Source organism: Macaca mulatta, chromosome 3 (genome assembly GCF_049350105.2).
Source record: "Macaca mulatta isolate MMU2019108-1 chromosome 3, T2T-MMU8v2.0, whole genome shotgun sequence".
In the NCBI taxonomy this organism is placed as follows: domain Eukaryota; kingdom Metazoa; phylum Chordata; class Mammalia; order Primates; family Cercopithecidae; genus Macaca; species Macaca mulatta.
This window is the reverse complement of record NC_133408.1, coordinates 143,755,955-143,774,069: the sequence shown is the minus strand read 5'-3', so window position 1 is coordinate 143,774,069 and position 18,115 is coordinate 143,755,955. Positions and strand designations below refer to the sequence as shown.

The window sequence follows — 18,115 nt, the reverse complement described above, 5'->3', positions numbered from 1 at the left end:
ATCTAGCTTCAATGTATAAGGCTTCAGGAACAGAGTAGTTCCCCTTTTTAGAAATTTTATAGAAGAAAGTTGGATTGGGGGATCCTAGAAGAATTTAGAATCTAGTCTAGGCTACAGGTTGATTATAAAAACTCAAGTACGATGCGTAAAGCTACAAACTAATAACAGGTGCATTATAGGTTTTTTTTTTTTTTAAGAAACATAACCTTTTCTCTCTATGTTGATCACATAGGTATCTCAGATTTTAAAACCTCTTGAGTCTAGGAAGTCAAACCAAGGTCGACTTAAGATTTTATTTAATATCTACAATCTTTAGGTTCTTGGGCTTGCCAGGAAGTGGCATTTTTTACTCACTCACTGTAAGACTGGGAACCCTTGGAACCAGGCAATTCTGTGCACATTTTCTAATGTGATATGACAGTCAAAGTCTTGGTAATATAACCAGTGTTTCCAATTACATCCTGTTATAAAGAGAGAGCAAATTCTTATTGAACTTAGTAAATAAACATATTTTCAAGGAGAAAAAAAAGTCCCCATGAATAGTTTTTGAATTTTAGAGGGATGAAATAGGGAGAAAAAGCAGATGCTTCACCTTGGTTCACAAAATATACTTTACTAAATTGCTAATTAGCAGTTTCCTAAAACTATACAGGTAGCTTAAGAGAGAAAATTTTCTCAAATCTGGAAAACAAAAACAAACAAAAAACTGATAAAGTTTCAAATAAAAATCATAAAAACATCCTCATCAGTTATTCAGTCTCGTGTAATTAATTTTTGTTCTGTTTGATCTTGATTAGCAGTTTCATGAACCCATCATTTCTTCATTAGAGTTCCCATAGATTTTTATTTAGTCCATTATCTTTAAGTTACTAGAAACTTGTATTTAAGAGTACTTGTTAGAATCTTTTTTTATGAATCTGATTGCAAATGATTTTAGATAAAAATCAGAACAATAACTGTAGGCTGACAGAAACTTAAAATAGCCATGGTTAAAAATTTGATGAAAGTTTACCATAATCAGAAATTGACAGGGAAATTTGATTATTTTTTGCAGCATACATATAATCACCACAATTATGACTTGATGATACATTGGATCTCTAAGTTTTATATAATTTTAGAACACTGAATTAATCACATACCTATAAATATAACTAAAAGAAGATCCAGTATTACTTATCATTTGGCAATGCTTCTTACACAATTTACAAAATAAATTTAATCATTTAATATCTTTACAATGTGGCTTTCCAGGGGCCTAGCTAGAAAATCCAAAAGTTAGTTCTAGGTCAAAAATGTTTAAGTTAGAATTTTGATACTGGGGAGGTCTATCAAAGATGCGAAAAGGTTTAAAACACCTGTTCAAAACAGGATCACAGGTCACTGTAAAATAGTAGTCATTCATTTAACCAGAATGATAATCAAAGGACTTCAAAAGCAATATAGAAAGTTACCTGGATTTAAAAAACATTAACCCTTTCAAAGCTATTTTCCTAAGTAATAAAAAATAAAAAGCTAGTAAGAACACAGAAAGTTATCTTGATAAAATGCAAAATATTTGTTTCTTGGGCCAGTTACCAAAAAAGTAGAGAAAAACCTCTTGCAATGTGATTGCTTCTCCTTATGGGAAGCCCATTTAGATAACCTGGAAGTTGAATCCAGCAAAAACAGTATTTGAATGTAATCAGACACAGGAAGAATGTGTGGTCAAGGTTATGAGAACACACCATGAGTGTAAACAAGAAAACTAGTACCTTGAGCAGGGAAATACATGGCTTTTAGTAACAGCATGGGAACTTTCCTGGTTACATGGAATAATTCAGACACATTCAGAAAAGCCAATTGTACAGAATCAAGTTATACTGGAGGAAAACATTGCTTTTGTAGGCCATGAAGACAAATATTTTAGAATTAAGACTGTAACAGCAGAGTTATAATCAGAGGAAAAAAGTTACAGGAGCTGATGAAAAAGTTAAAGGAGAGCGTTATCACCTCAGTCAAGATTAAAGGTGTACTTTTTCAAGGGGAGAAAGAGTTGAAAGCAGTGATGTATGCAGTAAGATGCAGCAAACATTAAACTTCTGAGATATAAATCTGAGGAGCTTTAAGAGGAAAACTCTACCTCAAGAAATGAAATTACCATCCTAAGTGAAGAAGACAGCTTTACAAATGTGAAACTAGAAAATTAAATGAAGACTGTGAAACAGGAAAAAAAAATTTTTTTTTCTAATGTAGTGGACCAAATTTTTAGTTTTGTATTGAGGATTGAGGGATATATTTATCTCAAACTTTAATCTTTGGAAAGACTTACAAATAATTCCCTTCTAATTACAGCCAACTTGATCATACACAAATTTGTTTAATAAATGTACCCGTCACAAACCTTATAATGATTTACATAAACTGTCCATGACATGCTTAGATCTTTAGTTATTTTCTTATACTTTTAAATAACTACATTTAGGACAAAATATTTACCACACAAAATTATTTCTCAAATTTATCCTTTTTTTTGACTGGGTGTGATGCTTCACACGTGTAATTCCAGCACTTTGGGAGGCCAAGGCAGGAGAATTGCTTGAGCATGGGAGTTCAAGACCAGCCTGGGCAACATGGTGAGACCCTGTCTCTTAAAAAAAAAAAAAATTCACTTTTCTTTTTAACCTTCTTTTACCTAAAATACATATTTATACCCTTAACTTTACACATCTGTGTCTCCTACTTACTGGTTCCTTTCTATCATGTTTCTATTTTCTTAAATTTACATTTTAAAATAACCTTAAATAACCTTCAGAATTTAGACAAAATTATGCTTTTTTCTCAATAAGGAACACTTTTTTTTGGCTTTTTAAGAATTCTCATTACAAACACATCTTACGTTTTGGGATACACTTTGTGTACAGAATTATATATGTTAATTAGAATTGTTAAGGTAACTTTTAGTAACCTTATTAATAAATGGTGCTAGGAAATCTGGCTAGCTATATGCAGAAAAACAGAAACTAGACCCCTTCATACACCTTATACAAAAATTAAGATGAAGTGAAGACTTAAATGTAAAACCCAAAACCATAGGCAATACCATTCAGACATAGGCGTGGGCAAAAGAAGAAAACCTAGGCAATACCATTCAGGACATAGGCGTGGGCAAAAGAAGAAAACCTAGGCAATACCATTCAGACATAGGCGTGGGCAAAAGAAGAAAACCTAGGCAATACCATTCAGGACATAGGTGTGGGCAAAAGAAGAAAACCTAGGCAATACCATTCAGACATAGGCATGGGCAAAAGAAGAAAACCTAGGCAATACCATTCAGGACATAGGTGTGGGCAGAGACTTCATGACTAAAACACCAAAAGCAATTGCAACAGAAGCCAAAATTGACAAATAGGATCTAATCAAACTTAATAGCTTCTACACAGTAAGAGAAACTATCATCAGAATGAACAAGCAACCTACGGAATGGGAGAAAATGTTTGCAAGCTACCCCTCTGGCCAAGGTCTAATACCAGAATCCACAAGGAACTTTAACAAACTTACAAGAAAAAAACAACCACATCAAAAAGTGGGCGAAGGATATGAACAGACACTTCTCAAAAGAAGACATTTATGTGGCTAACAAACATATGAAAAAAGCCAATGGCACATGTGTACCTACGTAACAAACCTGCACGTTCTGCTCATTTATCCTAGAACATAAAGTAAAATTAAAAAAAATAATTCTCATTAAAAACATATCCTATTTTGGGGGGTATACTTTGTGTAGAGAATTATATATGTTTATTAGAATTGTTAAGGTTACTTTTAGTAACCTCAGTTTCTAGTAAAAACCTAGGAAGCAAGAAACTTTGTCACATATCAGTTTTTTATAGATGAGAACAATTTTATAATTTTGTAAATATGTGTCTGTATAACCTTTTATGTGTAGTGATAATCCCAAATATAGTCCTTTTATAGACATTAAGAAGCCAAGAGCAAACTTATGTTTAGTAATTTATATTTCAGTATTTTATCTTATTTGGAAGCGATTCAGACATTTAATGAGTGTTATTTAATTCAACTATTTATAAATGTTTATGCCACCTACATTCATCTAATTTATTTATTTTTAACAATTATAAGTAGATTTCTTATGAAAACTGAGGCATTAGCCAAGGCTAGTCATTAGTTCAAGCTATTTCCATGTTAATCGTTTTTATAGGCTATGAATATCAGGTATTCACCTAAGTGAGAACCTTAAAGTTGTGGGTATTTTGCTGATCACTTTGGAGATACAGCTGTTTTTATTAAACCAACAATATTAAATTAGTCTTATTTATCAAAGAGTTACACAAACAAAGATTGTTCTGTTTTTAGGCTGAGTTTATAGTTTTGTACTTTTGTGTCAAACCCTTACACCTTATTAAAACCTCTTGTCTAGTGGAGACAAATATAAAACTACCTGGCCCATAAATTCCGGCAAAAATTTATGCTGACAGTTCTGAAGACATTTCTATTTTTATTTTATCAACAAGTTTAAAACCAGCTTGCTTATTTATTTTTATATTTTAAAAAGTATTGAACTACTGTACATAAAAAATAAAATCCTAAGCTCCCTAACCAACTAAATGGACTCCTGGGCGAAGGGGACCCCACAGAAACCTGAAAAACTCTATTCCTGGCCTTGAGGGAAAGGGAGGCTAGACACATCCATTATAGCCCCTCCCTTTTGGAGCTTAGGCACAACTGACCATCATTAACATTAAAGCAGAGAGATCCTAAGAGTGACAAAACAGACTCTGTGTAAATAAGAAACTAAATTCCAACTGGACTCTGATACAGAATCACATGACAGACAGCAGACAATAAAGGAAATCAAAGTATTTTACCCCAAAATATTTCTTTGACTTATTTTGAAATGGCCCTGTAAAGCCTTTAATGCAGCCAGGCTTTCCCTTTCTATGCCTTTCCTAGATAACTAGCTTATTTATTAAAGGTTCATTTAAGTCACATGTCATTTGGTTTAATTACTGTATATTTTAACAGTTTTCATTATTATTTAAGCCAATCTGAATAGAACTCCCTAAGGGATTTCTGGACAACTGTGCCAGATTTTACCATGTAGACACAACGTAAAACACAACACGTGTATACACGTATAAACACAAACACATATACACACCAGTTTGTAAAAAGATAGTTGGATCCAAACTATATTTCTGATAAAAGTGGGACCTGTTCTCATGACTAAACTGTATTTGTCCCAGTAGGCAATCTTACGAAGACTGGACCAACATTTTGGATAAAGCAGTTTCCATAGCAGTTTGATTTTTAAAAACACTTCTTTTTATCTTTTTTTCAGTTTCAGATGAGTTTAGTGTTACACATTCCAATGTTTTTATTTTTTAGATAGGACTAACTGAATTATATAAGAAAAAAATCTCCAAGTATCCTAGAATTAGTAACAAGTCTGTCTTTTGTTTATTGGTCTCATTTGCTTGACTAGTTGGTGCAGATGGGGAAGTGTTTTAGCGGGGTGTTTTGGTTGGTTTGTTTCAGCTTTTTCTAGTCCCTGCGTGACAGACGAAGCCATTTTTATGCCAGATAGAGAAATGTTGTATTATTGCTCTGAGCTCAAGATTTTGACCTCTTTGATCTGAGAGACTGACTCTTATAAACATTTGTCTCTTTTCTTTTAGAACTATCAACTCTTTAATTAACTGTTCCGTCACTCAAAGCAATTGATAGTAAGGCAAACCTAAATTTACATTTCCAGAAAATGTCTAAGTTGTCAGTTGCCATGGAGCTGATGTAATCTGTAAAACAATAATTTGAAAGCACTCTAAAACTTTTTCCCCTTTTGTTTCTATCCTGGCTTGAATGCCATAGCAGCAAGTTTATCTCAATACCAGCAGAAAAAGTTATTAGATTCAAAGTAGGCAGGAAAAAAACAGAGAAGTAGAGAAATTAGAATGCTCTGCATATTTTAATTCTTTCGTTGGTTACAGTTTTTTAAATAAGTTTAAATAGTTCAAATAATGGCTATTGTGCTCCAAATTTTCCTTGATGTCGTGGCAAATCCATTTGGGCCTGCAGCAACCTCAATTCTTTTCTTCCCAGAAGAAAGAATTCTACCAAGAAACATAAGGCAGAAGGAGAGACTGAGGCAAGTTTTAGAGCAGGAGTGCAAGTTTATTATATAGCTTTAGAGCAGGAACAAAAGGAAGTACACTTGTAAGAAAGCCAAGCAGGCGACTTGAAAGATAAGTGCCCCATTGACCTTTGACTTAGAGTTTTACATGTTGGCTTACTTCTGGGTTCCTGCAACCCTTCTCTAATTCTTCCCTTGTGATGGGCTGTCCATGTGCGCAGTGGCCTGCTAGCCCTTGGGAGGTGAGCATGTGCAGTGTGTTTACTGGCCTTGTACACATGCTCACTGGAGGTGTTCTTCCCTTACCAGTGGAATGTCCCTGGAAGGTCGTATAGTAGTTAAACGCCTCTATTTTGCCTCGTACTGCACATACCTGAGCTTACCTACACAACTCCTGAGATCTTATTGGAAAGCCTCTGATCACCAGTTTCAGGTGTTTCTATCTATTGGGAGACTGCCTTTGCATGGTGCCAGCTGTGACCAATTATTAGAGATACAGTGTGACAATAGCCTGCCCATCACCCTAGGGTCGCCTGACATTCCTGATGCGGTAGGGGGAGCCTTCTCCTGTCCTGCTTATGCCTGACTAGCTACCTTCTGTAACAATTTGCCCATCAGTTAAAAAATATGCCCAAGAATAGTCCATAATATAGCTGGCTGGAATCCCCAAAGGAAGATTGTTTTGGCATGCCTTTAGAATTTGAGGATCCCATTTTGTTTCTTATTAATCACTCAAGAACAAAGAAAATCCTATAAATCTTGTCAGGGAATATTAAGCATTTGGACTAGTGTTTGATGGTGGTGACCATTGTAGTGGCTTTTAATTAGCTATCATGTGCCTACCATTTAGAATGTCTTGTCAGGGAATATTAAGCATTTGGACTAGTGTTTGATGGTGGTGACCATTGTAGTGGCTTTTAATTAGCCATCATGTGCCTACCATTTAGAATGTTTATTTTTGCTTCTTGTAGATTCTTAGAAATAAGCAAGGGAAAGGAGCTAAATTATTTACAGATGTATGTTACCAAACCAAAATGAAACCAAGATAAGAGTAGTCACAAAAATTTTAAACCCAGGTATGCAGATTAAACAAAATACTAAATTAGGCATGCAGAACCAGAAGTGAATTCACCAGAAAAGACATACCTCACAGAACACAAATTTTATAATAACCAGAGTATTCAAACCAGAAGGACACTTGTCCTTGTTCCAGAAAGGGATTGCCAGAAAAGGCAAAAAGTTGTTATTATCCCAAGAGGATTGTAAGGCCCTTTATTAAGGTGGCCTTAATCAGATCCTGAATGAATTCAGGAGCTTCCATCAAAAAGCAGGAGGCTCACAAGGGCAGAAAAGGTGAGCCGCGGAAGCCCAAGGCTCAGAGGGCTCAAGTGAGTACTATTTACCAGTTCTTAGAATTGCTGAGTCCTTTTGAAGGTGATCTTGCTGCAAGTCCCACTTTTGACTCGAGATATGTCAACCTAAATAACAGAGAGGGACTCTAAAAGAAAATGATTTATCTGTTTGAGAATGGGCATTGCAGTGGGAATGCACATGTTGTAGTAAACTCTGCATATTCAGGGAGGTAAAGGGAGACAAAGGTTTTTAAAGGAAGAATGAGGAGAATTACATAATTATTTTGAGATAATTATTCTTGGCTACAAGGATCAATAACAAAGGTGGTACCAGTTCGGAGTTTGACAGGCAGTTGCTGGGCAAACATCCTCACAGGATTTTTGTATAAGGTTATGATGGCCTTTGTGCAAGATTATGGTTTTTTTCAGTTTTTTGCGATAGTTGTTTTATCAAGCATTATCCATGAGAACCCTTTCTTCGTGGCCTTCCCCGGCTCTATTTGTTGGGGGTTTTAGCACACGTGACTCCATTATGTTACACAATTTGTAACAAAGCTTTTTTTTAAAAAAAACCTGGAAAGCTATAGGAAAGTCAGTACTAGCTTTGCCATATTTATGCTAGATATTTACATGATATAATGAAAATTTGATTATAAAATAAATAGATGAGCCATTATAAATCGACATATTTCTGTTATTAAAATTTCTTAGTAGAGAAACAGCTCAGGAGAGACATGGTGGCACATAGTGTGTGAGAAGAACGTGATTTTGACTTCCAGCTCAGCCATTGTCTGCTATATATGATTTTAACAAGTCCTAAGACCTCTAGGCCTTGGCTTCCTCCTGTAAAAGTCCTTACAAGATTTAGGTAATATATCTGAAAATTATTGTGAATATTAAAGTGTCTTATTAGATATTAGATTAAGCCTAGATTACAAATTAATATAGGAAACCTAAAAACATCAACACTATCTGCTTTTCTTTCTAGTCAATTTGTTTTTTTTTTACAGTTTTTCTCTCATGAATGCCGTATTCTATCACTAAATACTTTTCCTTAATAATTTTATTTGATTTCAGTTTAATTAGCTGATTAGCCTATAATTCAGGTAAAAATTTAATAGTTTCTTTCTTAATTAGCAGAAATACTACAAAGATACTATTATTCCTTTTCCCTTTTCAATAACAAAAATTCATTTAACGAGAGTTTTTGGAAATCACAGAGTGGAAAAGCTTGTGATCTTCTAAATGTAGGAAAACTTGTTTGCTTGTTAAAATGATTCTTTTTTTTTTTTTTTTTTTTTTGAGACGGAGTCTCGCTCTGTCGCCCAGGCTGGAGTGCAGTGGCCAGATCTCAGCTATGAAAGGACTTCTAGTCCCATAGGATAATTATGGCCACTTTATTTCTGTCCGCAATATCAATAAAGAGAGCCAATAGAACCACCCGTAACTCTTGCCTGCTGTATTAATAGGAGTTAGAGATTGCTGTATATATCAGTAGTGAAGTGATCAACTGAAACCAGCAGGGCCGGCTCTGGAGCTCATGCTGAAGTGAAAAGTCAAACAAAGACTGAAAGGAAAAGAGAAGATTGTTGGTACAGGGGATGGGTTGACTAGTAGGGGTGAAATAAAAATGAAATAGCTTGAAGAAAGAGAGTTCAACCCTGAGTGAGAAAGTATTGAACAATTCTGAGGCTGGAAGGATTAGAGAGCACTGGCTACTGGAGAATCAAAGTGACATTTTGTTTTTCGTTTTTTTGAGACAGGGTTCCACTCTCTCGCCCAGACTGGAGTGCGGTGGCAAGATCACAGCTCATTACAGCCTCAACCTCTCTGGGTCCAGGTGATCCTACCACCTGAGCCTCCTGAGTAGCTGGGACTATAGGCATGCGCTACCACACCTAATTTTTTGTATTTTTTTTTGTTTTAGGAGTATGTGGGACCAGAGTTAGCATGGTAGTCTTGGGAAAGTACTGTTTTGAGGGGAGACAAGTAGTTGATTCAGAAGTGTGAGATACTCCTTTGAGAGTGGTAATGAAAGAAAAGAATGGAAAGAAAGGATAGAAATTAAAGATTCCTCTTGTCCCCCAAATAAAAAAGAAATAACAAAATCAGAAGCTAATCCCTCCTTTTCATAATAGCACCATATATTAAAGAAACTTGACTTCATTATTTTTCCAGAAGGGAGCACTTTGGAATTAAGTAATCTTGCCACCCCACAACCTTACCCCTGCATTCATAAAATCACCTGTTATTACTGACCAAGCCAAACATTAGGCATTTCAAAATGAAGAAAAGACAACATGGAAAAGCCATGTAAAGGTATTATTTAGGAAGAAACAGAAAACGTGAATAAAACAGTTTAGTTGATGAAAATTTCCCCCTTAACACCCAAAACAAAGCAGAGGAAGACTGCAATACGACACCTTGACTTGATTTAGGTTTGTTTAAAAAGCATTTTCAGGTATGGAAAGCATACTTTAATTTTGAAATTCAGTAACTTAGAATAAATGGACAAAGAACAGGGGGATGTGAAATAAAAGTTGATCAAACTCAGGAGCAAAGTTCAGGCAATAGTAGTTATCTCAGAAATGAAAATGAAAAAATAAGATATCCAAAGGAAACTACATTCAACTGAGAATATAATAAGGGACATTGAGGAGAAGACTGAAAATAACCAAGAGAACAAAACTAAAAAAAGAGGTCAAAATAATCAGGTAGGGTGTGACAAATATGATAGACAAATAAGATTTAACATATTTAATTGGAGTTCCTGAAGACAGAAAACAACGATGGATTGGAATTAAGATCTAAAATTATAATCCAAGAAAACGTTCCAGAAATAGAAAACCTAGCTTTACACATCAAAACAGTTTGTTTTCCCAATTAATCCAGAATGATCAATTCTGAAACTGTACTAGTATATCGTACTGTAATAAATTATCAGAAATTTAGTGATTTAAGACAACACATTGTTACTGTCTTACAGTTTTGTATGTCAGAAGTCTAAAATGGGTCCACAGGGCTTTCCTTCCGGAGGCTCTCAAGGAGAATCTGTTTCTTTGCCTTTTCTAACTTCTAGAGGCTGCCTTCATTCCCTGGCTTGTAGTTCCATTCTCCATCTTCTAAGCTAGCAGCGTAGCATTTTCTCTTATGTCTGACTTGTCTTCCTCTTAGAAGGATCCTTGTGACTATATTGGGCATATCTGGATAATGCAGTGTAATGTCTACCTGAAGATCCTTAACTCAGTGACATCTGCTAAGTCCCTTTTACCCCATAAGAACGTATTCACACGTTCTAGGGATTTGGACTTTGGTATCTTTGGAGGCAGGGCCATTATTCAGCCTACCACAGAGACTTCTTGGAAAGCATTTAGACTTTAAAAATAACAGAAAAAAAATCTCTGAGCTTTCAGGCAAAAAAATACAAGTCCCTTACAAATGAAAGTCAGTCAGTGAAAAAGCAAGACAACAAATACATCAACAATTTCAAGAAACTCAAGGAGAAAGGAAGTGTAAGCCAAATAATTTCATGTTCAGTCAACCTGTCATTCAACTATCAAGGCTAGAGAAAAACAATATTAAATATGGAAGAACTCAGAGAACACTACTCATAAGGCATTTCTTAGGACAACCTTGATGTGAAAGAGATGACTGGAGAAACGAACAAAAGGATTGATAATGAACATTGAATTTAATTAAGTTTAGCTCCAAACTAAAATTAAGGTGGAAATAAGAGTAGAAGAATAGTATGTAAATATTATGTATTCTGACAAGGTAGGATTATTACAACTTTAAAAAAATGGGAAAAGAAGGAAAAGAGAAAGGGGAAAATAAAATAAACTTGTTGATTGCTATACCCGTAAGAGATGAATATCAAAGAATACTTCAAAAGCTAAAACTACTGTTTTTAAAGTATACTCAAAGAAGGCCCACACTCATCCTTATCTCTTCCAACCTGTTCTTCATGCAGATTTTGGATATTTAATTGTTCAAATCTGGCATTATTTTTAAATTAGTCCTGTAAATTAGCTCATTTTTGAGAGTTCTGTGAGAGTTTTAGAGTTGGTGAGCACCTTTGCATCAAATTGCCTTATTTTTTTTATGAGTAAACAATTCATTTTTTCGAAGTCATGCAGCTAAAACTGTCCTAGGGCATTCTTTACTCATTATACTATAGTGTGTTGCCTTATAAAAATTTGTCACGTCATAATCACTTCATATTCTTAATAGTGTTTTGGTTGTTTAGCAGTTTTAATTGTAAGTAAGGCCAGGATGGAGCAATTAAAATACCTTGAACTCTGCAAGCATCCTACAAGGATTCAACTCATAGCTCCAGTATTGACTGGCTAAATGTCCTTGGGTGACTTAACCTTTGAGCCTCAGTTTTCTGGTGTGATACCTACTTTGAGGGATTCCTATAGAGTTTAGAAATAGTATATGACAATTGTATCTAATATGGTAACTAGAACATTGGGAGTTTTACTGAATGGTAGGTGGTAGTATTTATTGTTTTTTTGTTGTTGTTGTTGTTTTTTAAGTCAGAGGCTCACCCTCACCCAGGCTGGAGTGCAGTGGCACAATCTCAGCTCACTGCAACGTCCACCTCCCAGGTTCAAGTGATTCTCGTGCCTCAGCCACCCAAGTAGCTGGGAATACAGGCATGCACCACCATACCCAGCTAATTTTTGTATTTTTAGTAGAGATGGGGTTTCAGCATGTTGCCTAGGCTGGACTTGAACTCCTGGCCTCATGTGATGCTCCTGCCTTGGACTTCCAAAGTGCTAGGATTACAGGCATGAGCCACCACACCCAGCTTGGGTGAAATTTTTTGATAGCTACAACAGTGATCATAGTAAAAGAGATTATTAAATAGTTAATATCTAGATACTGCTTTATAAATTTATGCCATTCTAATGTATACATTAAATTATTTTGTACAGGTACAAACATGTTTATTGCATGTAAATATTTTTATTTTCTATTTTGTTAATAAATTAAAAAATTTAGTTTTTCTAGGGCTCTGTTTTAAGTACAGCATATTGATTTTATATATTTTTAATTCATTTTTGCTCTTCTATTTTTTTTTCAGTTCCCAATGGGAAAAGCTACAGAAAGATGACACAGATCCCGGGCAACTGAAAGGTATCAAAGGAAGTATTGAGACAGTTACCAGAGATACTTCTTTAGCCAATTATCAAGATACTAAGTTAATACTAAAGAGCATTTAGTCAGGAAACAATGTTATAAAAGAGAATTTACTTTTCAAGCTATAATGCTATTTTGATTAATGAATTTTCTTTAACTGAAGCTCTAATTTAATGGGAGGAAATAAAGTTTGAATACCAGTCTTTCTATTTTCTAAATATTGGATTATATCATGAAAATCAAGCAGTTTCTATTGCTTTAAATGCTTTTATTAAAGCAATCTAATTATATGACAGTTTTATCTCATGTTTATATTTCATGAGTTTTGTGGAATAAAATGTAATTTTATGTTAATTGGTTTAGGGTATGCACTTTGGTGGTTATGTTTTGAAAGCTTTGTGCTTTTGTTTTCTTTAAGAAAACTGCTACTTTGGATTCATGCCACATATTAAATAGAACTAATTTTACTTTAAAAAATAAGCAAATATTGAAAATGTTATTTTTTTAAAAATGTCAGTGGCTGATCGTTAAAGAAAATGGTGTGAAATAGTGATGTTAAGATGTTGCTTTGTGTTTTTTTGGTTGTTATATGCTCCAGATGCTTTACAAGTGACTTCTAGTTGTATGTTTTTAGGAAAAGGGATAGATGCCAGAGTTAGAACAAATCTGTAGTAATTGATTTGCACTACTTTCTGTCTGTTTGACCTTGAACCCAGCTCAATTTTTGATTTGTAAAATGGGAAGAATATTTAGCATTGTTACTGCGAAGATTCAAAGTGATGCTTAAGTAAAGCACCTAACACAGTGTCTGACACATAGTAGATTTTCAGGAAATATCAGATTTCTTCCCTTCCCTTAAGAATCAGTGCTACTTGACTGACCCTACTGTTTTATTTATCCATTCATCAGTTATTTCCTATGTGCAAGGCAGTATAGGAATACAAAAAAACATTAGACAAATAGTTTGTCATATAGGAATACAAATAGTTTGTCATATAGGAATACAAAAAAAATTAGACAAATAGCTCCTTCAACAAATAGTTTTGTTTACTAAGGGGTATGGTTTACGTACAGGTTAAGCATTCTGAATCCAAAACTTCCAAATAGAAAATGCTCCAAAATTTTCTGAGTGCTGACATGAGCTCAGAGGAAATGCTCGTTTTCTTTGATTTTTTAGAATTTCGGGATGTTCAACTGGTATAGACAAGTATTCTAACATCTGAAAAAAATCCAAAACACTTCTGGTCCCAGGCATTTCGGATAAAGTATACTCAACCTGTACAGTTAACTGTTAATATAAGGCATCACGTTATGTGGGAATACTCAAAGTAGGAATTCATAGTTAGAAATACGTTTTTCTATTGATGTGGTAGGGGGACATCAGGGGTTTAAGGGAGAGCGTGGCCTTGAAGGGAAGAATGAGTAGGATTTAGACTTCAGAATGAGAAGAATCAAGCAAAAATAATAGATTGAGTAAAGCCTGTCATTAATGATAATGTTAATCACCACCACGACCATCATTATCATGACACTTTTTAAGATAAGGAAATAGGTCATTTTGACTAGAGAATACCATATGGAAATCAAAAGTTAAGTGAGAAGAGATACTTAAAACCCAATGGTAGCCTGATAAGTACTTCATCAAAGTGTTTTGTTATATAGGCCTCTCAGCGCATACTCATGTGGAACTTCCATATTACTCTAAGTTCATTCTAATTGCTGCATACCTTGCTTCATACAATCCAGCAAGAACTGACAAGAGGTTTTTTCTTAAGGTAATAATAACATACTTTTTTTCACTTTATTTTTTAAGATCCCAGGAATATTTTGAAATTTCTTAACACTTGTAAATTTCTAAGGGGAAGAGATTAGAATAAGATTGCCAAATACATATTTAGGACTCATTCTTTAAAGGGTTTACATTAATGTCACAATCTGAAATTTGAGAAAAGGTAGGCAGTTTCATAGAAAAGAGGAAATCAGATATACTTTAGGTAATAATTCAGATTTTAAAAATACATAGAGTTTTGTTTAAAGTGTGGAGGATGTTTTAAAACTCTCACTATAGTGAATTATTATCCAGCACACTGAAGGAGCCTCTCCTGTACATTCATTAGTTAGAGAAATCCCAGTTTAGAGTTGTTGTTTTTTTCTTCTTCTTCACCCACTATGTTCTTGTCACTTTAGCCTTTTTCTTTCCTCAAAACATTCTAATCTCTTTCCTACCTTAAGGTCTTTGTCTGTATGTTCTGTCTTTCTAGAAAGCTTCTTCTCTACTCCTTATTCTTCAGGCTTCAGTTCAAATGTTGCCTTCTCAAAGCAGTTCTCCCTGTACAACCTATCTTAAAATAGGTCCTCTTTATTGTTTCCTATGTTTGCTTTCTTCTTTGGACTTACAACAATTTTTATTTATTTATTTATTTATTTACTTATTTATCATGTCTTGTGCTACTCTCCAGAACTTTTATTTTTTATTTTTTTGAGAACGAGTCTCACTCTGTCACCTAGGCCTGAGTGCAGTGATGTGATCTCGGCTCACTACAGCCTCCGCCTCCCGGCTCCAGTGATTCTCGTGCCTCAGCCTCCCAAGTAGCTAAGATTACAGGTGTGCGCCACCACACCTGGCTAAGTTTTATGTTTTTGGTAGAGACAGGGTTTTGCTATGTTGGCCAGGCAGGTCCCAAATTCCTGGCCTCAAGTCATCCTCCCACCCCGGCCTCCCAAAGTGCTAGGATTACAGGTGTGTGCCACTGTACCTGGCCCTCTTTAGTTTCTAGAGGGCAAGGACCACATCTATTGTTTTCTCCCACTATTGAATCGTGAGTGCCTTACTGAAATGCTCTCCATCAGTGTTTATTATGTGAATTGTGCCTTACTAAAATGCTCTCTGTCAGCGTTTTTTATGTGAATTGCCAGACTTGTTTATGAGATGAATAAAAATCCATATCTCTTTGGAAATTTCACTTTTATAGCAATGTATATGCTGTACTAAATCAATATAATAAGTTCTTTTAGGAAATGTCGTTATTTTATTTTAGAAATTCTTTTTTTTACATGCAGAAGTAATCTTACATCCAATCCAAGTCTAAATGAAATTGGCCTAAAATATGTTGAAGTCTAATATATATACAAGGTGATAAGAAGAATAATTATTTAGAAACCTAAGATATATAGATTAGTATTATGTGTGCCATGTTTTAAATAAATAATGTTTTCTGGTTTTGTGGAATACTATCTTTTCAACTTAAAATTTATTTTCCTTAATTGCAGCATCATGGAAAAATCAAGAAAACCAACTTTCTAAAAAAACACGAAAAGGTATTTATATTTTAATTTCTCTAATGGAAGAAACTTAAGAAATGAAGATAATATAGGGAATAGATACATCTGTAATTGTATTTGTCATTTGAATATAGGAACTTATTTGCGTTGATATGGTACCGTTATACTGTAACCGTACAGTATATGTACCGTTTTTGTACATATACTGTACAAAACCGTATATGTACTGTTATGTTATGTTGAATACAGTGTTTGAAGGCACATTTTAGTGAGCTGGTGCTGGAGATTAAAACTGAGTTGACAAAGTTTTTTTAGTGTTTTAGTAGATGAAGCAGTTTACCCTGGATTATTTAGTTAAATACAGCCAATTGAATACAGGCATTTTCCTCTTTTCTTTCCCCTTTGAAGCACCCATGACAATGACATTGAAGAAATAAAAAAGGTAAACTCATAAATACTAAGCAGATGAGAGATCCCCGGAAATTGGAATTGCATGGTAGGTAGATATTGAGGTGACTAAGCAGATTGGAGAAAACGCTAAAACCTAAGCCTCAAACTTAGCTGATTTGGCCTTAGGAATCTGGAAAAAGTTTAGGGATTAGAAGCACTAAGTACTTTTGAAGGGGGGGTCAGGCAAGGTTGAAACTGGTTAAAGCAGCATTTAGACCATTCAGATCATTTCTTCCACTTTGTATGTCCAAACCACTGTTGCTTCTCTTGTCAGAAGATGGAGAATTTTGAACTATAAACTCTGCACTATAGAAACTGCAAATTTTGTTTCCCTTATTCTTAGAGGCAGTTTTGCTCAATTCCAGGACTTCCTGACTCCAGAGCCTATGATGATGTTTACCACTGTTCTTGAACTCCTACAACAGACAAATGGTTAACCTTTAGAATTTTTATTATTTATCTGTTTTTGAGGCAGGATCTCACTCTGTCACCCATGGTGCAGTGCAGTGGCGTGATCATAGCTCACTGCAGCCTCAACCTCCTGGGCTTAAGTGATCCTCCTATCTCAGCCTCCCTAGTAGCTGGGACTACAGGCACACACCACCATGCCTGGCTAATTTTTGTAGAGACAGGGTTTCACCCAAGACTCATCTAAGCCCAGGAGTTCGAGGCTGGTCTCAAATGATCCACTCCTCTCAGCCTTCCAAACTCCTGGGATTACAGGCATGAGCTACCATGTCTGATCTAATGTCTCGAATTTTTAAAGACTCATTACAAACCAATAAGAAAAAGACAAAAATTCAATAGCAAAATGGATAAATGATACAATAAGGAACCTGAATGTCTAATAATCATGACATGATTATCAGCCTTATTCACTAATGAGAGAAAAAGTTAAAACAACAGTGAGATATTTCATTCTCTTGGTTTGACAAAACTAAAAAAGTCTGTGATTTCAAGTGCTGGTGATAATGTAGAAGAGTGAGAGTCTGCGTATTCTGCAAGTTGACAATATCTGCTGAAGTTAATATGTTAATATTAGGATAGACTGGTTATGCTTGTAGTAAAAAGCAAACCTCGCCCAGGCGCAGTGGCTCATGCCTGTAATCCCAGCAGTTTGGGAGGCCAAGGCGGGTGGATCACGAGGTCAGGAGATCGAGACCATCCTGGCTAACATGGTGAAACCCCATCTCTACTAAAAATACAAAAACAAAAATTAGCCGGGCATGATGGCGGGCGCCTGTAGTCCCAGCTGCTCGGGAGGCTGAGGCGGGAGAATGGCATGAACCTGCGAGGCGTAGCTTGCAGTGAGCTGAGATCACGCCACTGCACTCCAGCCTGGGCGACAGAGCGAGACTCTGTCTCAAACAAACAAACAAAACCCCCAAACCCATGGTGGCTTTATACCACAGAATTTTTTATGTTGCTTACAGCATAACTGAATATGAATTGAGTGGCCCTCTTTCATCTTACAGTGATATGAAGTGAAACATTTTGGCTTCTGAAGTTGCCACTAAAGGGAAGGAAGGTGCAAGACCAGGCTTGGAAGTAGCTTACATCACTTCTATTCATATTTCATTGGCCCAGCAGAACCCAGTTACATGACCTCTATCTAACTGCACAAGAGACTGAGAAATGGAGTCTTCTTGTGTGTCAGAGAAGAAACAGTGTTGGCAAACACTGACTCTGCCTTGTACTTTAATCCAGCAGTCCTACTTAGAGAAACACACATTTGCACAAGGAGAAATGTACAGGA

The 18,115-nt window shown here is 35.3% G+C and overlaps 1 protein-coding gene across 2 annotated transcripts in view; it reads left to right on the top strand.

The window, feature by feature from the left end:
• Positions 1 to 18,115, top strand: part of ORC5 (origin recognition complex subunit 5) — an 84,186-nt gene that overhangs the window by 24,252 nt on the left and 41,819 nt on the right. For both annotated transcript variants that reach the window (XM_028844816.2, NM_001261088.1), the window contains 3 exon segments: positions 12,572 to 12,624; positions 14,290 to 14,402; positions 15,898 to 15,945. In XM_028844816.2, the coding sequence (XP_028700649.2) occupies positions 12,572 to 12,624; positions 14,290 to 14,402; positions 15,898 to 15,945 (214 nt within the window).